General features: G+C 39.0%; 2 protein-coding genes across 3 annotated transcripts in view; both read right to left on the bottom strand.

Moving 5' to 3' along the window:
• Window positions 437-7098, bottom strand: COX7A2 (protein). The gene is given in 4 exon segments (NM_001097484.1): window positions 437-636; window positions 1939-2023; window positions 5286-5375; window positions 7002-7098. Coding segments are annotated over 4 exon segments (252 nt in total). The 5' UTR covers window positions 7020-7098; the 3' UTR covers window positions 437-577.
• TMEM30A (transmembrane protein 30A) overlaps window positions 15840-23051 on the bottom strand; it is a 48734-nt gene continuing 41522 nt past the window's right edge. For both annotated transcript variants that reach the window (XM_021092349.1, XM_021092352.1), the window contains exons 5-7: window positions 22898-23041; window positions 22023-22229; window positions 15840-19256 (exon numbers count right to left, since the gene is read on the bottom strand). In XM_021092349.1, coding sequence (XP_020948008.1) covers window positions 19063-19256; window positions 22023-22229; window positions 22898-23041 — 545 coding nt within the window. In that variant the 3' untranslated portion in view covers window positions 15840-19062. The remainder of the gene's footprint in view (window positions 19257-22022; window positions 22230-22897; window positions 23042-23051) is intronic.

Genomic DNA, 23051 nt, shown 5'->3' with positions numbered 1-23051 from the left:
ACTAGGTACCATGAGGTTTCGGGTTCGATCCCTGGCCTTGCTCAGTGGGTTAAGGATCTGACGTTGCTGCCTCGAGCTGTGGTGTGGGTCACAGACACCACTCAGATCCTGCATGGCTATGGCTGTCATGTAGGCCGGCAGCTACAGCTGTGATTGGACCCCTAGCCTGGGAACTTCCATATGCCATGGGTGTGGCCCTCAAAAGCAATAAATAATAGAAATATGCTTTCCAATAGTCATGTGCAACCAAAGCTGAAGACCATCCATCCATTGCATAAGCTGTAAAAATAAAATTTCATTAAAATTATATCACCATGGCACTTTATATATCCTAAAGACAAAAGAATCATTTTTTGTTCCTTATGGAAAGTTTGCAAGGCTGATCAAAAGCTGATTAAGACTGGTATAATGTGAAGTGACAAAATAAGACAAAGCATGGTAAAGACTGCTTTATTGGTGGCAGTTAGTACAAGTCAATAAATATTGATCCCCAGAGAAGAACTCAGTTATCAGATTACTGGTCCACAGAGAGCTGAATGGAACTGAACTAACTGAGTGCTGGGAGGATAAACTGAAGTCAATCCTGCTTCTTAGGAAGTGATGCCACAGCCAGCTGATATATGGTATAGGCTGTTCCTGAAAAATAATAAGAAACAAAGTAAGAACTTAAAAGAAATTCTAAGATTTGAATGTAAAAACCCTACAGCTAAGAAACTACAAGATAAAAGCAAACTTGGCATTAAGACTATTTTTATGGAAACATGAAATATTTTGATAGGTGCTGGCAAAATTTAATATATAAAAAACACAATCCAGTTTCAATACTAGTTAAATGCTATAGAAGTACTGTATTTTATAACACAATAATGTATGTTAGTAAACATGCACAAAATTTAAAATAAGATTAAGAACATATGACCTAAGATTGCCTGAGACATGCTAAGAAATGATTCAAAAGCTAAGAGGTCAAATACTCAAGGCCTTCCCCGAGGTGTTTTATCAATATAAACCCAAAGAGTAACATATAATTTTAAAGTAATCAAACTTAAAATAAGAATTTCTAATAATTGGACATTTACTTTTAAAACTAATTACTAAAATATCTAAGAAATAATCACACTGGCCAAAAAGAATTTAGGACTTCATCTTAAGAAACCCCAAATGTCACCATCTGGTTGTTATCTATGTATGCCCCTTCACTGTACTCAATTCAAGATAAACAAGACCCTTTGGCATTGGCAATCCAGCTTTTCCACAAAAAAGCAGTATTATCGGGTAACTAACATAATTTCTTTGTCTTTAAAATGAGGATCCATTACAGACGCAATCATCGAGGGTGACAGAAATCCATGCATGTGGCAACAGGACATCACAGTAGTCACTCTAGAACTGTTTTCCTTTCCCCTCAGGGAATGATCACTCTAGTTCCTGATTCTGCTCCCAGCACATGCACCAATTTGTGATGGTCCACTGCTGATACTGACTACTGGGCCTGCCCAATCCACAGAAAACACACAGCACTCTATGTGGAGCAAAGCACTATGCTGCACAAGGTTTCTTTCTGTCACAAATACGCATGTACAGAGTTCAGATGTAAAATGCCTTTATTACGAATCACCATCAAAAGCTTTAGGAACCCCTATTACAGGAGATGGGCTGGACTGGCTACCTTTGGCTTCTCCAAAGCCCTGCAGGCCCACAGGCGGCAAGTTCGCAGAGCCACCCCTGGCACAACGTAATCATCAAACGTCCTTGAATTATTTTTATAAACACATTAAAAATGTTCTTATACAATATAAGCCGTTAAAGGTGAGGCAGCAAGACCTCAAAATCTGAAGACAGACGGCCTGCACTAAAATCCTGACACAGCGAAGGCACTGACACTGTGAGCTAACCCTACTCTGACACTGCAGAAAGCAAGCATCCCAGACGGCTTACCACCAACTGTCAGAATCATGGTGGCTCTGTAGAGGAAGGCATCGCCGATCCCTCCCTTCAGATGCACTGGAATCCCATTATCCTCCTAGGTTTAAAAAAAGTGATAATTAATACACGCAGCATTTCTTCCCAACAAAGTGAAAAAGATTAACCCATTCATATAAAATTAACTGGCTTCTTAAAGCCCTGGAATTGAAATATTTAAAATATCAAAATTAAAAAGGACACCAATTTTCCTGATTCTTTCTCCACTACAACTACTTTTAAAATAAGAACTCCTGGGAGTTCCCTGGTGGCCTAGGGGTTAAGGATGCAGAGTTTTCACTGCCATGGCACAGGTTCAATTCCTGGACGGGCAATTTCCATATGCCACTGGTACAGGCAGAAAAAAAGAATTCTCTTTTTAAAAATTATTCTGAAATCTAAAAAAGGTGTTCATTCCAAGGAATAAACATTAAAGCTTTGAAAATACAGTCACTGAGCTCATCAACTTAATTATTAAAAATGCAATGGTCACCACACTTTAGATTTAGTTGTAAGAAAAGTCTCTTTTCCCTTAAAAAGGGGGGAGAGGGTTTTGGTTTATAACTCTATAATTATATCCTTAGCCCCTAATCCAGCACTTTGGCATATAGTAGATACAATACATCTGTTAAATACAAGTCTTTTTAACGTAATATGTAGTATATATAATAAAGCTTTTTTAAAACCACTTAAATTTTATTTATGAAAAACCAGAGATCACAATAAAAAAAAAAAATCACTGATAACCTAACTACTTATAAAGGTAAACTGCTCTGTCCCACTAAGTCTTTCCTCATAAGAAAACCAGTATTAAAAGTATAATACATATCCTTAATTTTTTTTTATTTATTTTTTCCACTGTACAGCATGGGGACCAAGTTATTCTTACATGTATATATTTTTTTCCCACCCTTTGTTCTGTTGCAATGTAGTATCTAGACACAGTTCTTGATGCTACTCAGCAGGATCTCCTTGTAAATCCATTTCAAATTGTATCTGATAACCCCAAGCTCCCGATCCCTCCCACTCCCTCCCACTCCCTCCCACTCCCTCCCTCTCCCTCCCTCTCCCCCCAAGGAAGCCACAAGTCTATTCTCCAAGTCCATGATTTTCTTTCCTGTGGAGATGTTCATTTGTGCTATATATTAGATTCCAGTTATAAGTGATATCATATGGTATTTGTCTTTGTCTGACTCATTTCACTCAGTATGAGAGTCTCTTGTTCCATCCATGTTGCTGTAAATGGCATTATGTTGTTCACATATGCCCAAGAGTGGGATTGTGGGGTCATATGGAAGTTCTACGTATACATTTCTATGGTATCTCCAAACTGTTCTCCACAGTGGCTGTACCAGTTTACATTCCCACCAGCAGTGCAGGAGGGTTCCCTTTTTTCCACAACCCCTCCAGCACTTGCTATTTGTGGACCTTTTAATGATGGCCATTTTTTTTTTTTTTTTTAATGAGAGTTGAAACGTCTTATTTCAGATCCTTTCTTTCTTACCACACCTGCAACATGTGGAAATCCTCGGGCCAAGGATCAAACCTGCGACAGGGCAGTAACCTAAGCCACAGGGATGAAAACGCAGGAGTCTTAACCCTTGAGGCCATCAGAGAATTTCCCATATCCTTAATTTTTTAATGCTTATATTGTCATAGCTTTTAATTTATGCATATATTTGCTTAATGCACAAAATGCTTATGCTATATAATGGTCTATTGCTTACTATTCTTCACTCAGTACTATTCAAAAACTACTGTTAGTCCATTTAAACCTATTTTGCTTCTTTTAATGGCTACACAGCATTCCCCTGTGCAAATATTACAATTAAATAAGCCAGTCCTCTATTAACGGGTATTTAGCTTATTGGTTTTTTTTTTTTTTTGGTATTAAAATTCCATAATGAATAGAGCTTATCTCCTATTTTTATATATTTATGCTATTATTCTGTAGGAAAGATTCTTAAAAGTAAGAGTCCTAGATAATAAAGTATGTAATTTGTTTCTAATGAATGATACTTTCAAATCTGCTCTGAGATACCACTACCAATACCACTACCTAGCATGTATCAGAGTACTGTACAGCAACATCTTATCTCCCACACCTGCCTATCATAACCTATCTTAAATCTCTCTAACATCTGGACAATCAGGTAAGAAAAGGTAGGAGCCTACAATTTTAATTTGCATTGCTTACTGATTTATAGGAGCTCTTTGTATACTCACAATATTAGCCTTTTGTTAGTATTAAATATGTTGTTAATTTTAAAAATATGCTCTCAATTTTTCACTTCTCTTGTAACCATAAATACATTTTCAATTTTCATGTTACCAAGGCTTGAAATTTTTCTCCTTTAAGGAGTTCCCGTCCTGGCTCAGTGGAAACAAATCTGACTAGCATCCATAAGAACACACGTTCGATCCCTGGTCTCACTCAGTGGGTTAAGGATCTGGCGATGCTGCGGCTGTGGCCAGCAACTACAGCTCCAATTTGACCCCTAGACTGGGAACCTCCATGTGCCGTGGGTGCGGCCCTAAAAATACAAAAAATAACAATAAAAAAAGAAACTTTTCTCCTTTAAAACCTCCAGGCTTTCTAGAGACTGCCTTAGGATGACTCCTAAGACCAAACTTAACTGTGGTCATCATTAAACACCCCACCGTACACCTTAAAAATCAGGTACGACATAAATGCATACAATTTTTACTTGTTAATTGTACCTCAATACAACTGGAAAAAACTCTGCTATGTTTTTCTTTTGGCAGCAACAGCAGCATATGGAAGCTCCTTTACTTGCTGTGCCACAATAGGAACTCTGTCTCATGTTTTCTTTTAATATTTTTTGAGGGAGAAATATTTATATCTGCAATTAATCTCTCAATATATAACACAGAAGGGATGTAATTTCATTTTCTTCAAAACAGCCAGTTTTTCCAATACCAATTTATTGTATCCTTTCCCCACCAATATGAAATAGCTTCTAGAGCATATATTGAGTTTCTACACATACATCCATTCTGTTCCCAGGCCCTTTCTATGGTCTCTTTGTCTATGACTGGGCATCTACCCCAAAGAGGGCCAACCCAATGTGATTCCTCCAAAAGAAAGTGTCTTTGACCTACACCCTCCCCCCATATTTCTTCTGCTTTCCCAGGGCCTCCTGGTTATAGAACTTGTCCAGTTAGCTATCCATAGACTGTTTATTATTCTGCTAATACAACAGGATTGCTAACAATCAGAACTCTCCAGGTTTACTTTCTATCTCCAACTTTTGGTAATCTACTTAGAACAAAAAACAATTTCTTATAAAACACTTCAGTACCTGAAATAGTTTTTGTTTCTCTGCAACTTTATTTTCAAGCTGCCTGCGTGAAGCAGTGCTTATGGTCCTCTGGGCAATCTGACGAAGAGCCTGAAATAAAAAACCCATATGCATTAAACAGATTTTGGGCTTAAAAACCTTCAAAACCAGACACATCTAATCTTTAACACTACAGAAAAGGGAAACAGAAAGTTAAAACATATCTGATTTGTCAATAAACAAAGTCTTAGATAAGTACAAGGTTTTCCTATTTGTTACCCAGTCACCGCTCTTTACATTACATTCTGAAGCATCTAAAGACCACATTCAAGGAGATCCTTACCTGAACTTATGAGGGAAACATACTGATATATAGATATTTAAAAAATAAAGACTGGGAGTTCCCGTCATGGCTCAGTGGTTAACAAATCTGACTAGGAACCATGAGGTTGCGGGTTCGATCCCTGGCCCTGCTCAGTGGGTTAAGGAGCTGTGGTGTAGGTTGCAGACGCAGCTGGGATCCCGCGTTGCTGTGGCTCTGGTGTAGGCCAGTGGCTACAGCTCCGATTCGACCCCTAGCCTGGGAACCTCCATATGCCATGGGGGCGGCCCAAGAAACGGCAAAAAGACAAAAAAACTAAAAATAAAAAATAAAGACTGGTTACAAAATACACTAAGGTCAAAGTCTTTTTTGTTGTTGTTGTCTTTTGTCCTTTTAGGGCCGCACCCGCAGCATATGGAGGTTCCCAGGTTAAGGGGTCTAATCTGAACTGTAGCTGCCAGCCTATGCCAGACCCACAGCAACGCAGGATCCGGAGCCGCGTCTGCGACGTAGCCCACAACTCACAGCAACGCCGGACCCTTAACCCACTGAGCAAGGCCAGGGATCCAATCCGCAACCTCATGGTTCCTAGTCAGATTCGTTTCCGCTGTGGCATAATGGAAACTCCCAAAGTCTTTTTTTTTTTTTTTTTTTAATACTTACCATTATTAAAAACCTATTACTTGACATCAAAATAAACTGGCATGGTTCCTGCTTCATTGAAATGCTTTCCTCATTACATTTCCTGTGTAAGTCTTACCAAAAAAGCGACTTACATTACATATCCAGTTAAATAATAAAATAGGCACTCCACTTTCTAAAATAAATGACATATTGAGAAGTAAAGCCTTACTGGATAATCACTGTTACATTTTCTCTTTTTTTCAAAATTTTGGGAAAATATTTCACCTGCTCAAAGTCGGTGGGGGAGTGAAGGACACTGAAGAAGCGCCTGATGGAAGCAACCCAACCCTTAGGCTGCGAATGCTCCTTAAGTCCCGGACAAAATTGAATGATTTGCATTTTAAACTGCCTTCTCATGCTTGCGAAGCTCAGAACGCCTGAGACTGCACCCTTTCACTATCAGAGCAACTTTGGGTCTGACGCTATCGAGTCTCAGGAACTTCTCACCTGGACCGACAACGTTAGGGATGCGACCAAGAAGCCAAGGTTTGTCTAACGCACAGAACTCCGGGCACCTCTTCAGCCTCGCCCCCTCCCCTGCAACTACCCAGCACAGCGGGGTCGAGACGGATGCACAGACGGAAAGAGTAAGGTCACCGGAAAGGACACGGACCCAAGCCGCCCTCTCCCTCTCTTTTCCCCTCAGGAGAGGCTTTTCTGTCTCTTCCCTTCAGCCTCCGCTCCCAACCCTCCCACCCCACATCACGAAGGCCGGCCGAGATGGCCCTCACCAGCAGATTCCGCAGCATCTTGGCTCAGTCACGACCCACCAACCGCGATAACTGAATACCACGAACGGCAACCCACACACCGGAAGCGGAACTACCCTCAGGTCTCGCGCAAGCGCCTGGAAAACTAGTGCTTCCGGGCGGAGGCGGGGCTTGCGCTCCTTCAACCGAAGACCGCGGAAGGAGCGAAAGAGCGGCCGAGTGGCTGTGACTGATATAGGCGGTGCGCTGTATGTCTCGATGCCTCGATCTCACTCCGGAGCTTCCCGAGAGCTCCACCTGGGGAGGAGCAAATGCTTTTGACATCAGAGAGGCGGGGAATGAGCCCTCAGTACTCTTCTATACAGCTTAGACAAAATCACTGTGAGACCAGGCTACCGCAGAACATTATGTGTGTGTTTTGAACGGGAAGGCGTAAAACTCTGAGCAGCCTTTGCGCCACTCTTTAGAACACTAGTTTGGCCAAACTCTATAAACTGTGGAGCTGGATGAAATGCAAAATAGAAAGGATAACTCCTCTTACACGAATACAATCAGTTTTCTCCACCGAAGGCACGGTTGGGGGGCATTACCGTTCCTTGTGCAGAGGCGGCTGTGAAAAGCTGCGGCGGGATAATAGTTTTCATCCCAGACCTTTGGAGGCTGCGGAGCTGCTCGTGCAAGCGGCACTTCCACAGACAGGGTCGCGGAATTGTGGAAACTTCGCTCGTTTCTGAGTCTTGGGAAGCGCTGAAAAGAGGAGGAGATTTTAATCGAGACACCAGACATGGGATGAAAGATCTTGCTGTCTCAGTCTAGCAGGGCACTTTCCATGTAGAGAGTTGCTAGGCCCAGCAATGACTGTACCGATATCAATCGTGCTTAAATAATGCCACCTTCTAAGTGCCCACCCTAAGCAGGTATAAATATAAAACCATCTACCCTGCACTACAATAAATATCTTCACACCTTTTAAACAAACTCTTAATTATTCCATTGGCATTTCAAATAGATTATATATGTGTTCAGCATAGATGAAATGTGCAGATAAAATCAGTAATATTGAAATTATTATTCCTTCTAATCTTTAGGGTTAAAACTACCAAGTTACCTGGTCCCATTTCAAGTTCTTTTCCTCACCAACTTTAATACCTAATTATTTATAAATTGCAAATACCCAATTCATCTCTTCCCCAGATTGGGATGAAAAGGACCTGGTTTATTCTCCACTCTATTATGCATTGTCATCAAATTCTTGGGGACAATTACCAGATGCCAATAGCTGGGGCATATTGATTTTTTTAAAATGGACTGTCTGTAATTTGAAATTGTTAAAGTTGTATAGGCTCTTATGTTTTATCTAGCCAACTAGATAGTAAACTTCTCAAAAACAGAGATTATGTGAGTTTCTTACCACTCCCCTAGGACTGCTTAACAGAGGTAATCTACTAACCAACAGATGAATTAACGCTATATAATAGGTAACAGGTCCAGGACACTATGTTTCTGCCCCCAAAGAACCAAAGAATCACACGAAATAGATTCCAAAGTAGATACACATCCTTATATTCTTGTCACTACAACTCTCCCCTTTACTGGATCATTCCATGAGCATATGAGCACATCCCCAAATTAAACAGACCTCCTTTTACTTTTTACCATTTTGCTTCTTCAACATAAAAACAGCTTTATACTTGTCTTCCCTTCCACTCCTAATTTTTGAACTGTCAGTATCAGTTTTCATCTTTTTCATCTATCAGCAACATTTAACAGCTAATCATTCCCTCACAATATCCCTTCAGGGTTTAGTTTGGAAATAAACCATATATGTAATAGGGTGTAAGGTCTGTACAGTTTGAAACATGGTCTTAAGGAGACTGCCAAACACTACTCTTGCAGGGGGTACTAGTTCAGCAGCTGCTATTGGTTTCCCTTCCTGGATACTCATCCACTTCATTTCTAAATTTCAGAGGACCACATTCTTCCTACAAGCATCCCTTTTGTGATTTCGTCCAATGCCATGAAATACCTTCTGTGTGTGAACAGCTCTCCAGCCTGACCTTTCCCTTTATCCCCAGACATCTATTTAGATGTCTAATAGGAATCCCAAACTTAACAACCAAAACTGAAGTCTACTTTCCAATCCTTATTTCCAAGCCTTCTCTTCCATTTTCTTTATTTCAAGCCCCCAACTTTGGCTGTTTTCTGTCATAACCTGTAACTAATCTCAAAGAAAATTCTGTTGGCTGCACTTTTAAATAATCTGAATATGACCACCTACCTCCACTGCTACCACCACTCCAGGTCAAGCTATCACCTCTTGCTTACATTACTGCAAAAGCCTTTGAAACTGGTTTCCCTGCTTCTACTCTTCCATTCATTCAGTCTGCCTTCCACACAGCAGTGATCCTTTTAAGGACTTAAATTATGTTAGATAATGACTCTGCTTAATATTACTTTGTTCAGAGTTTCCATCATGGCTCAGCAGTTAATGAACCCGACTAGTATCCATGAGGATGTGGGTTCGATCCTTGACCTCGCTCAGTGAGTGAGTTAACATTCCAGCATTGTCGTGAACTGTGGTGTAGGTCACAGACAAGGCTCAGAACCTGCGTTGCGGTGGCTGTGGTGTAAGCCAGCAGCCACAGCTCTGATTCGACCCCTAGCCTAGGAACCTCCATATGGCAGCAGTGTGGTGCTAAAAAGACAAAAAAAAAAAAAAAAAAAAAAAAGGCTTTGTTCACTGCTGTATCCCCAGCACCCAGAATAGTAACAGGCGCTAAGAAATGCTTAGTAACTATTGATTGAGCGAATAGTAACACTGCACGAAAGAGTGAACTCATTTCGTTGAGTAGAAAAATTCACAAAATCTTTTTTAATACTTGTACTCCTTTCAAACACTCTTCAGTCCCAGTGTTCCTCACTCACTATCCCCTTGCTCTGTAAATCATGATTTTCTTGACAGGAAAATATGGCTGAAATTTAGCTGGATGCCTATCAAACTTACTTCCCAGGTACACTTGCAACCTGGGACCTGGTTTGTAAATTCACCCTCTAAAGCAGAACAGTTGATTTCAAAGTAGTTTCCTTTCCAAAACATTAGCTTGAGGTTCTTTTGTAATATAAGAAAATTATTAGAGGAGTTCCCATCATGGTTCAGTAGAAAATGACCCCAATTAGGATCCATGAGGATGTGGGTTTGATCCATGGCCTCACTCAGTGGGTTAAGGATCCAGTGTTGCCATGAACTGCGGTGTAGGTCATAGACACAGCTCAGATCTGGCATTGCTGTGGTTGTGGCGTAGGCCAGTGGCTGCAACTCCGATTTAACTCCTAGCCTGGGAACTTCCATAAGCCTTGGGTGCATCTCTAAAAAGACAAAAAGAAAAAAAAAAAAAAAAAAAAGAGAGATGGTGAACAGATCTTGGAGAACTGCAATCAAATAGTTGGGTTTGGCAGAAGAACAAATGGAGGTATGAGGCAACAGTGGAAGAGAGGAGTGAGATTTTAATGATGAATTTAAATTTTATCCGGAAGGTGCCTTAGGGCCATTTAAAGGTTTAAATGGCAAAAGGTCAAGAATCCAAACTCTATTTCAAGGTCATTCTGGTAGTAGTGAAAGGCTGGATTCAATATGAGTTATTTGAGACAGAGTCCATTAGCGGCACTTTCATCCAAGTAAAAAAGAAAACCTGAAATAAGTCAGCAGCAAAAGAGATGAAGCCAAAGAGATGTAGATAAGTGGATGAGATGACAGCCAACAACGAGGAAATACCTCCAAAAATCAACAAAAATGTCATGACTTACTGGACTGGGAAATTAAGAGAGGAGAGCAAGATTTCAGACTTAACTGTTAAAACAGTTCGTCATTCCATTCACTACATCGAGGAATGATGAGAAAAACCCCAGGCTAGGATGGGCGAGTTCATCTGATTTGACAAAAAGGAGAGGGAACTGTTGAGTGCCATTTTTCTGTACTTCATATTAAGTGCTGATCATCTCCCAATTCCCTTATTCCTCAAAACAAAATCTGTCAAGTGGGTATTAAAATCCCCATTTTACTGACAAGGAAATGGTAATGTCAGTGGTTGAGGGGATTAAATAATCTCTAACAGTTTGTATAATAAAAAGCCAGGTCAGCCTGATTCTAAAAACCATATTCTTTCTACTGAAACTTTCTCAGACGCAGACTGAGAGGGAAGAGACCACAGAGCAATAGTGGGGTGAAGGCCTGGCTGAAGCTGAAGAGGTCATTAAAATATAAACAGCACTTTTACAAGCTTTGTTGTTAAAAAGGACAGAGAGCACACACCCCAGGGATTATTTTAGATCAATGATTCAAGTGCAACTTAACATATAATTGTAAAGCTATTATTGCTGCAGTTCTCTCTCTTGAAACAAAGTGGCGTTCAGTCATGACAAGAAAAGTAGTACGGGGGTAGTTCCTGTTGTGGCTCAGCAGTGAGGAATCCGACTAGGATCCATGAGGATGCAGGTTTGATCCCTGGCCCCAACCAGTGGGTTACGGATCCAGTGTTGCCGAGAGCTGTGGTGTAGGTCACAGACAAGGCGTTGCTGTGGCTGTGGCGTCGGCCTGCAGCTGCAGCTCCAATTCAACCCCTAGCCTGGGAACTTCCATATGCTGGCCTTAAAAGTATCCAGCCCTAAAAAAATAAAATAAGATAAAAACTGATGTATAGTGAGTTCAATCTTCTTTCACATCACCCTGCATTTAAATGCCTGTAACATACAGAGAAGCCTCCATTCACATCCCCTGAAGTATAGACTTTTTTTGTTTTTTATGTAATCACCAAGAGGTCTTCAAGGTGGTTCTAAGATAGTGGATTGGCCCCAAGAGTCTGTCTCTTCTCCCTCTCACTCTGGTAGAATGAAAGAAAAGAAATCAAGAGTATGAAGTACTATTAGAGACATCAACTTAAAATGAATCTCAAAAGTATCACGCTGAGTAAAAGGAGCCAGTTTCAATACCTTAGATACGATATGACTCCATGTATGATTTTCCAGAAGACAAAACTATGGGGATGGAAAAGAGGTCAGCAGCTGATTGGGGATATGGGTTGGGAGAAGGTTTAAAAGTGGAAAGCAGGTGTGGGGTGGTCTCAGTGTTGCTATGATGCTAGCCTATGACGGTTACCCAAGACAATAATGTGTTAACATTCAAGAAAACTGTATACTACAAGTCCAAGAAGTAGTTTACTATATGCTAGTCTGAAAAACACTTGTTAAAAAGACAGGCATAAAGAGAAGGAAATGGAAAAGCAATTTTTACAGATTTCTGGAAAACAGCAGATGGGATATGGCTGAGCAAGACAGAGGAAGCTGCAATCTAAAGGGACTGGAAGGGGAGTGGGACAGACTTGAAGTTTGGGGATGGTAGATGCAAACTATTACATTTAGAATGGGTAGACAAGGAGGTCCTAATGTACAGCACAGGGAACTATATCCATGGTCTATCCTGGGATAGACATGATGGAAAAGAATATTACCAAGAGTGTATTTATTTATTTTATTGTTTATTGTTATTTCCAACATACTTTTTTTTTTTTTCTTTTCCCCATTGTACAGCATGGGGACCCAGTTACACTTATTTATTTTTAGGGCTGCACCTGCGGCATATGGAAGTTCCCAGGCTAGGGGTTGAATCAGAGCTGCAGCTGTCAGCCTAAACCGCAGCCACAGCAATACAGGATCTGAGCCGTGTCTGTGACCTACACCACAGCTCACAGCAACACTGGATCCTTAACCCACTGAGTTCAATCCCCAGGGATTGAACCCGCGTCCTTATGGATACTAGTCGGGTTCATTACTGCTGGGCCACAACAGAAACTCCAGAAACATGTTGTTTGGTTCCAAAAGCCCTGAGAAGCTCACACTTGAAGGTACAACTTATGGAAAGATGGGAGTCTGAAAATGTGGATGCAGAAAAAAAACATACAGAACAGTCAGGTCCCTACAATCTCTGCCCTACTCCTCTTGCCCAATACAATCTCTTACCTCTGGCACTGTCTCCCACAGGTAAAAGACCAGAGATTTTTATGTGGAAGAAGTACTGGCAGACAACTAGGTGGAAAGCATAAGCAAAGGGACAGGTGTAGTGAAATGTGTGATGTGGGAAACAGAAGCTGAAGGACGAGGCAGAAGAGAGTTCAAAGCAATGACAGGTAGATCCTCTTTCAAACTCTAACTTCTGCATTAAGACCCTAGAGAAAATGGACAGTCCCACAGAAAAGACCTCCAAATAAGTGACTGGCTCCGTGACAATCATTCTCTAAAGCTATGCTTCTCAATATCCAATCTACCTTGAGCTGCTGACCTGCCAATTAGTTATTACTTGTCTAAGCATTTGATCATGAGCAGGAACAAATAATGCACTGAGTGGCATTTCTAAGCAGCACTGTGCTAGTGAAGCCTAGAGTCAGGCACTGCCCACAAACAAAGAGCTTTCAATGAGTCTTTGGGGTCTGTTCATATAAACTGCTCAGACTAGCCAGAAATGCAAGGTAAGTCACCTATATGAAAATCTGAAAATAGCAACATACCCTGGTGTAAGAGTAGGAAGAAAAAGTAAAACTATATATGCATCTATATATATTCTCAGAAAAGTAAGATTTTAGCTATGGATTAAGATTAGTTTGCTTTAGAAACAGAATAAGAAGTCAAAATATTTTAAAATATATTAAAAATTCAATAGAAAGATAATTTTCTAGAAAATTAGATAATTTTATTTCTAGAAAGACCATTTTGGAAGATCAAAATGAAGAAATCTAGAAAGAATAGAGACAAAACACTTGGAGAAAGAAAGAAGAAAACTAAGTTCTCATTGTGGCTCAGTGGGTTAAGAACCTGATACCAGTCTCCATAAGGGTGTGGGTTCCACGGAGTTAAGGATTCAGTGTTGCTGCAAGGTGCTATGCCTGTGACGTAGGCCTGCAGGTGAAATTCCATTTTGGTCCCTGTCTAGGAACTTCCATAACCTGCAGGTGCAGTGATAAAAGAAAAAGAGAGAAGCAAATTAAGCATCAATCTAGGCAGTCCATATCAATCTAGGATATGATCAGATTTTTCAAATGCAACAATGAAAGAAGAGTGAAGCAATGCCTTCAAAATGCTGGGGGAAAGTTATTCTTAATTTATTGTAGTCAACTATCAATAAAACATGAGAGTAGAATAAGGACATTTTACACATATTAAGGATTCGGAGAGTCTGCTTCTTCTACACCATTTCTAAAGGAGTTTTAAGTGTCACAGGAAGTGCTCCAACAAATGTGAATAAACTAGGAAACAGCAGATCCAACACAGGAGAATGACAAGAAGAGGGTCTGAGATAATGGCTGTGTAGCCAGAAAAACAAGCAGGACAGACTGGCAAAGAAGGACAAATGCAGAACAGACCTTTTGAGTAAAAGCAGGAAAACATGTTATCTGATATTGGGGGACAAAAATCCTTTAAGACTAGTGATGAGAACATGGTGCACCTGCCAGAGAAGCCAGAAGTTTTTAAGACAGGTCTCCAGAAAGTTATGTAAATGTTAAAAATGAGGCAGTTATTAATTCTAGGAAAAATAAAAATGTACAAAGTGTAACCTTGGAGGTCTGCTTTGCTCTACAGTGTACAGTATTTTTGAAGTCATAATTAAACAGCTAATGTGTTTATTAAATATTATGACAACTATACAAAGAAGGGGAGGTATGCGTGTTAACTAAATCATCAGGTAATATTATCAATAATGTCTAAAAGTGTTAAATCAAGCAATAGTAGAATACGCATATTATTTACATAAAGATTAATACCAAAAGAAAAAACTTTCGAAGTCAAAGTCTCTGGAAGAGAAAGAAAGCTGGGAAAGGACAGAAAAAAATGCTCAACATCACTGATTATTAGAGAAATGCAAATCAAAACTACAAATGAGGTACTATCTTACACTGGTCAGAAGGACCATCATTAACAAGTCAACAAGTAACAAATGCTGGAGAGAGTGTAGAGAAAAGGGAACCCTGCTGCACTGTTGGTGGGAATGTAAATTGGTACAACTATGGAAAACAGTATGGAGGTAGCTCAGAAAACTAAATAAAAAACTACCATATGACCCAACAATCCCACTCCTGGGCATATATCTGGACAAAACTTTCCTTGAAAGAGACACATGCACAATGCATGTTCATTGCAGCACTATTCACAATAGCCAAGACATGGGAACAACCAAATGTCCATGGACAGATGAATGGACTAAGAAGATGTGGTTCATATACACAATGGAATACTACTCAGCCATAAGGAACACAATAATGCCACTTGCAGCAATATGGATAGAACTAGAGATTCTCATACTAAGTCAAGTAAGACAGAGAGAGAAAGACAAATACCATATGATATCACTTATATCTAGAATCTAATATACAGCACAAATGAACCTTTCCACAGAAAAGAAACTGATGGACTTGGAAAATAGACTTGTGGTTGCCAAGGGGGGTGGGAGGGGGAGGGAGTGGGCTGGACTGGGAATCTGATGTTAAAAGATGCAAACTACTGCATTTGGAGTGGATAAGCAATGAGATTCTGCTGCATAGCACTGGGAACTATATCCAGTCACTTGTGATGGAACATGGAGGATATTGTGAGAAAAAGAATATATGAATGACTGGGTCACTTGGCTGTACAGTAGAAATTGACATAACACTATGAATCAACTGTAATGGAAAAAATAAAAATCATAAAAAAAAAAAGTTGGGACAGGGACCACTGGTTTTCATCATAAGGCCTTTAGAAAAAAATTTTTAAAACTATGCACATGTTACTTTAATAAATTTTAGATATATAAAAGCAAATAAGGTCACCATGATCTGATTTTAGACAAGATATTTATTTTGAAATTTCAAATGACATCTGGGGAAATGTGATTTTTATGTTTATTGAATGGGGCATGGGCTAAAAAGAGGCTCTAATACACTTTACTAGTTTATCCAGATACAACAAAACTCTATGCACCAAATTCTTCTTGAAACAGCACTTCCTTACTCCCTCCACCCTCCCCTCAAAATATCCATGTTCACAAAGAATATAACTTTGCAGCTAAACCAACAAAGGACCATAAAGTAATTTTAAGGCAGTGTTTCCATGAAGATAAGAGGTGAGCAGGCTGAACCCTACTTTTCAGACACCCCTTTCCTAGTCTGGCTTTTCATATCTCCACCCACTTCATTATTTTCATCATCCTTGTCTCTCCATGAGTTATACATTTTCTATTTACCAGAAATTTTCCCTTATCTACTGCCAAATTTAGCCTGTCTGCCCATAACTGAGATTACAATCTGACTACTTCCTGGTAAGAACAGATGTTTCTCAGTAAACCCTGCAGTTAATGCTGTCAGAATGATTAATATTTATACATATGGCAATAAAATCTAAGCATGAAAATGTTAAAATTTGGACTTACTGACCCTGAGCTAAAATTTAGTCCTAAATATTACTAGCAACAACACTGGGGCACTGTTATTTTAGCAAGACACTTGAACATAGCAAAATTGTGTTCATTTTTATTAATATAGAACATACTAACAGAAGGTTATCTTTCAACAGAATCAAGCTTAGAAATAAACTGTTACCAACCCAATAAACAAATAATATTCACTTGACTCTCCACTTGGTTGAATAATTGTTAGGTAGTATAGTTATTTTAACTAATTTATTTTTAAACTGCTTTACGATTTCAAAGAAATTTCTTAGCTTTTACTTATTAAATAATTCCTTCAATTGGGAACTTTGTCTATCAAAATATTTCCTCCAAGTTAGTGCATTCTTCACTGCCTTCTACTTAACCTAGCTGTCTTAAAACACAATATGATTCTTTGGAAGTTGAGTATGACATCAGTGTTTCCAAAAGATGAGCATGAAGCTGGTAAGGAGGAAATGTATTCCTTCCTCAGTCACAGAGGCCATATGAATGTTCCACATTCTTCGTATTTAGCAACAGGAATCCCTCAGAGCTCAAATGGCAGGAGACAAGGAGAATTTAGGCCATCAATGTACTTGTAAAACTGATAAAACTCCAAATATGTTTTAGGACTCCATCTTCACCACAGATGAGGAAGCACTGGAAGCACTCTTCAGCTATTCTGCAGCGGCACCTCTGATCCCACAGTGAGAAAGAGATACAGGCTGGCAGTCCATCTTAACAGCACAGACTCAATCTGCAAAGACTAGAAGACCCTTCCCCCAGTGGTGACTCCACAAAGTCAACTGCCATGTGCGGTAGGCTCTATTACCAGAATAAACAGCCATATTCTGAAGGACTGACAAGACAAAAGAATAGTTTCACATAAAGAATACCCTATATACTCAGACACTGCAGGATAATCAATCATACATTAAGTACCTCATGCAAGTAATAGTCTACCTGTTACAAGTCATTATAAACTGCAAGTTGTTTTAGCTGAATTTCATGTTATACAAAACTTAAGAAGTGTGGCACATTTCTACTATTAATCATTACATTATTTTTTGAGGTTTTCTTTTTGTTTTAAAAAAACATATATTAATCAAAATTGATACATTACCCAGACCTTTTGATTTAAAATATAACCAAAGGAAACCATTACGAACTCTGAAGTCAAACAGCATTCATTTATACAAACATATGAGATATTTTAGTTAAAAAAAAATAGCCATTTCAATGCAATTAAGCCACCTCTGATTAAGAAATACCTTTCATGCATGTGAAAAAGTAAGTTTACATTCAAGAATAAGTTCCACAGCAAACAAATTACAGCGTTTATTCAATAAAGAATATTAAAATAATTCCAGTTAATAGAAAATAAAGTAACTTCAAGCATATACATATATATACACACATACACACACACACACACACACAGAGACGCATACTATAATCATATACATACTCCAAAATCTCCAGAAATTATTCAGGAAATTTAAAGAACTTCTTTTTAAAGTACATCTTAGAAATACCAACCATAATAACTGGTGCCTTAACTAAAGAGAATGTGCATACACGTTCATATTTGACCTATCAGCAAAAACTGAAAGACATATGGAAGAAATGAAGGTTATTATTCGCCAAAATTTCTGGTATACAATTATTGGTACACTTAAGTTAAAACACTTACCTGCAAAATAAAAACAGCCTGAGGTATTTCCAATGCTGAAGAAAATTTCTGAATGTTAAATACCACAAGAATGAAAAGAGTCTCCTTTGAACATTTACATACGGTTTACAGTTGAGGCAGAAGGTAAAGATCTGCCAAGAAGTTTCCCCAGCTCACCTACATTCTTTCACCCCTTAGGAAGTGCAAGCTTCAAAGGAAATGTTCACACATAAAACATCAAGTGAGCTGGGTTTCCTGACTGCAGTATCTTAACCAAATGGAAAGAGGAATTTTAAATTCTCCTGAGACCTACCTGACCTCTTCAGACAAAAGCATTAAGTCCTATGCTAGACGGGTAACCATGCCCTTTGAAATCAAAGTTAAAAGAAGCTCAACAAAGAACTATACTGGGTAAAGTGAATATGTGGACCACCTCAACAAAGATGGTCCTTGAAGCCTGTACACACGACACATGAAAATGATGAAGTATTTTATTTAGATTTGGTCTTTCTTCATCTTTTTGTAACTCTTGAATCCTGAAAGTTAGCAAGTCATTATTCTCATACATATTGTAATCCGCTCTTCACACAATAGGCACACATATACAGTATCACATGTCAATATAATATTATCGACACAGTATAAACATTTAAGCAGCAGACGCGTTTCACTTCAAAGAGGCTCTATGCATCATACGGCCTGTCCCAACAGAATGCAAACATCAGAATGCCATTTCAGCAGTTACAGTGTTGATATGATCACTATAGTTAATTTCTCTTATACCCGTCATATATTTTCATAAGTCATCCATAAGGAAGAAGCAAAGGACAAAGATTGCTTTAAAAAAAAGTTATGTGCCAACTTCAAAAATGACATACTAACCAGACATCAGCATTTGAAAGCAAGGTTGAATAGGACTGGCCTTGATGCACATGCAGTAAATTTGTTTTCAGAATATAAAATTAAATGGTAATGTCAGCAGTATTACTACTGTTTCTATATTTATGATTAATTACTAGCAGTACAACTCCCAGAAGGAAGGAGATGGATCCAATAGCGATGTAAGCAATCCCCAAAAATGGATTTTTTCCTCCCATCCATGAAATAGTGCTCAAGATCATCCGTTTTCGTCCATCAAATGAATGCACAGGATAATCTGAAGGGTGTATAGGAAGACTTTTCCATGTCTGATTAATCGATTTTTAAAATACAACTTAAAAAGTTAGCACTCAGTTGCTTGCAATTCACTGGTATCATTCTATAAAACACAGACACTTTACTCAGATGTTCTGAATCACAAAATAAATTGTTTTTATTATCCTGAAGAACTGATTCCACAAGTTAAATGTTAGTAGTAAAAGCCAACACAGTTTACAAGGAAAAATATCTAAACTTAAGGGCTATATAATATCTCATTTCTCAGGTATTTCTGTTCTCACTGAACAGGAGGGGCAAAAGGCCATAAAGAAATGCAATATGAGGAGTTTCCGTCGTGGTACGGCGGAAACGAATCCAACTAGGAATCATGAGGTTACAGGTTCCATTCCTGGCCTCACTCAGAGGGTTAAGGATCTGGCATTGCTGTGAGCTGTGGTGTAGGTTGCAGATGCGGCTCAGATCTGGCATTGCTGTGGCTCTGGCACAGGCCAGTGGCAATAGCTCCAATTGGACCCCTAGCCTCGGAACCTTCATGTACTGTAGGTGCAGCCCTAAAAAGACAACACACACACACACACACACCCAGCAATGTGAAAAAATATCAGGTAAATAGCAATGACATCCAGAGAGGAAGAAGAGCTTGAAAGACTAGGTGAAAAGGGAAGAATGAGGGCCTGAAGGTCTCTGTGAGCTCAAAGAGCACCTATAGCAAGAGTGTAGTTACTAGAGCACAGGACTCAAGCCAAGGCGCTACAGGTTTCTGCTGCTGATCTGGAGTGATGCTAAAGTCATGATGTGACCCAGAGAGTAAGAGTGATGGCCACAACAGACTGGAACTGAAGGGCAGATATTAAAAAGATTTAAGAAATGTGATACCAGCACACTGGATGAGCTATGTACCTGGACCAGTTCTAGGATTCTGGCAGGAGTGAGGGCAGAGAAGACAGAACTAAGACCCTGTACAAAAGGTTTACGATGCTTTCACAGGCATCATCTGCATCAAGTGTTAGCTCCCACCTGTTTCTCTAACTCCCGGAGCTCTCCAGACCAACAGATGTGGAGGCTCAGCTCTCCTAGTTCCTTACATCAGTCCTAACCTGAGGCAGGAATGATTATAAGAGCTCTAACTAGGAAGTTCCCATCTTGGCGCAGCGGTTAACGAATTCGACTAGGAACCATGAGGTTGTGGGTTCGATCCCTGCCCTTGCTCAGTGGGTTAAAGGACCCGGCGTTGCCGTGAGCTGTGGCATAAGCTGCAGACGCGGCTCAGATCCTGTGCTGCTGTGGCTCTGGCATAGGCCAGCGGCTACAGCTCTGATTAGAGCCCTAGCCTGGGAACCTCCATATGCCATGGGAGCGGCCCTAGAAAAGACAAAAAAAAAAAAAAAAAAAAAAAAAAAAGAGCTCTAACTAACCAAACCCTCTATGGGATAGGACATCCAATCACTATCCTAGTCTCCCTATATTCCAACCCTAAAAAGTGGGCTTCTGTCTTAATTCTAATATCTAGTCCCCACCTTATACCCAATTCTAATGGCTAACTCCTGATGTTATGCGGGCCCATCTCCTGTCTTAATTTCCAAAACAGTCTGCATTCCTCCTGACACTTCTCTTGGTGCAAATTATCTGTCAACTAACAATTCCCAAGTGCTCCAAAGACTTGCCTTTATCGTGCTCCAGGCTACAAGGCGCCCTCTACTTTGGCCATGGCCTCATGTCAGAACCTGAACTTGGTCTGTCCATCCAAAACTGCTCCTGCTCCTATGTGGGCTTAGTTTCAAAAATTTGGTCACTCAGTCTGTCACTATCAGATCATATTCAGTTGTGTACTGAGGTGCAAAATCCAGACTATGGATCCAAATAGATCTTTATTGTGAAATCGGGTCTGTTAATTTAATCATTTATTTATTAAACTATATACTTACAGCTAATTTGGGATATGAAAAATAGAAAGTGCAATATCACCAGCAAACATTTAAAAGATAATACTTGAGAATTTTTTATTCATGATCTATACAAGCAATGAGCTAAAGATTAAAAGCTATAAGGACTTTGTTTAGAGTAAAATTTAGTGCCCTGGAGTTCCTATCGTGGCTCAGTGGAAACCAATCTGACTAGTATCCATGAGGACACAGGTTCAATCCCTGGCCTCATTCAGTGGGTTAAGAATATGGTGTTGCCGTGAGCTGTGGTGTAGGTCTCAACTCAGCTCAGATCTGGCATTACTGTGGCTGTGGCGCAGGCTGGCAGCTACAGCTCGGATTTGACCCCTAGCCTGGGAACCTCTATATTCCATGAGTGAGACCCTAAAAAAATAACAGCAAAAAAATTATGTTGATGATTTTTAATATCTAAAATATATATATATTTAAAACAGCCCAGTACCACCAACACCTATTTACTAAGTATTAGATTCACTCACTGGCCTTTTGCATTAAGCTCAATTACAATCTTCCCTGTAAAAATACATATTTTATTAATAAATTGAGCACCTACAGTTTAAATAATCTTATCAAATAACATGAACTCTAGTATAAAGTATATGAAATGTGTATACTTGAACTCTAGTATAAAGTATATGAAATGTAAAGACACTTCTGAAAGAAACAAGTTAAAAGAGACTTTCTCATATATGTACACATCCTCTTCTAAAAATGCAGAGAGCAAAACTAAACCCAAAGTAGCATACCACATACCTGAGATAAGGATGGACTACACTCCTTTCAAATTCTATGAATCTGTGCACATGGCCAAAAAAGGATACTGTATGTGATATTCAGATAGTATCGTCCAGCTGGTAACGTTGGATGTAAATCGCTTTTCCGCTCTATTAGACGATACAACTTACGAAAAGTAGGTAACGCTGCAGTGCGCATCCAAACAATAAAATCCTCATTTATGAACCCGTTATTATCTTGGTCAGAATCCAGCAGGTACACTGGTTTAACCCAGTTTACTGGCTTTGCTGTGTCTTAAAAAGGAGAGGTGGGAGTGGGGGAGGGAGACAAAAATGTTCTATTCTATTAAGAGTTTCATTGAAAATTCACATCCTAATAAAACAAAGATATGCAATACATAATATGAATATTTTCTTTATGTTCAAAGGTACGAATACATTCATATTCTAAGGAAGTCCTAAAATCTAAAGAGAAACCAATTCCTCACATAACAACATTAACAGATAATTATAAAGATTTGACTGAAATCTCAATTAAGAGAATACTAAAAGTAGGCTATTAAGTATATACCAAAACACAGATGACTTAATGCAGATATAATAGAAGAAACATTACATTATGAAATAAAGGCAGCACAGAAACAAAAATAAATTTGGATTTATAATAATTAAAATGAATAAATAAAAACTTGTTCAAAAGAAACTGTCACGATTTTAAAAGATTATGGCTGAAGCACTTATAAGAAAATATTAGAGAAATTCAAGATTAACATTAATGTTTCCTTTAGAATTTCAGTACATTAGAATATACTACATACTTTATCTAACTTGGCATAAAGTTAAGCAAAGTTGTCATTAAAGAAGCATAAATTTTTTTAAAATTCTAAAGATAGAAAATTTTACATACTTCATCAAAATGCCTAGCTTATAATATATTTTAAGGAATATGAATAATATTTTACCTTTGAATCGTTCTTCTAGTGGAATGTCTCCAGAGGGATTTCTGAATTTCACATTTTTGTCTGTCCACCAAGCAATGCCTTTCTTTTTCAAAGGAATAGGTGTGGACTCAGATTCATTGCCAATCAGATACAATTCTAGAGTATCTAAACACAA

The sequence above is a fragment of the Sus scrofa genome, chromosome 1 (genome assembly GCF_000003025.6).
Source record: "Sus scrofa isolate TJ Tabasco breed Duroc chromosome 1, Sscrofa11.1, whole genome shotgun sequence".
NCBI classification, from domain to species: Eukaryota; Metazoa; Chordata; class Mammalia; order Artiodactyla; family Suidae; genus Sus; species Sus scrofa.
This window is presented reverse-complemented; position numbering and strand designations above follow the sequence as displayed.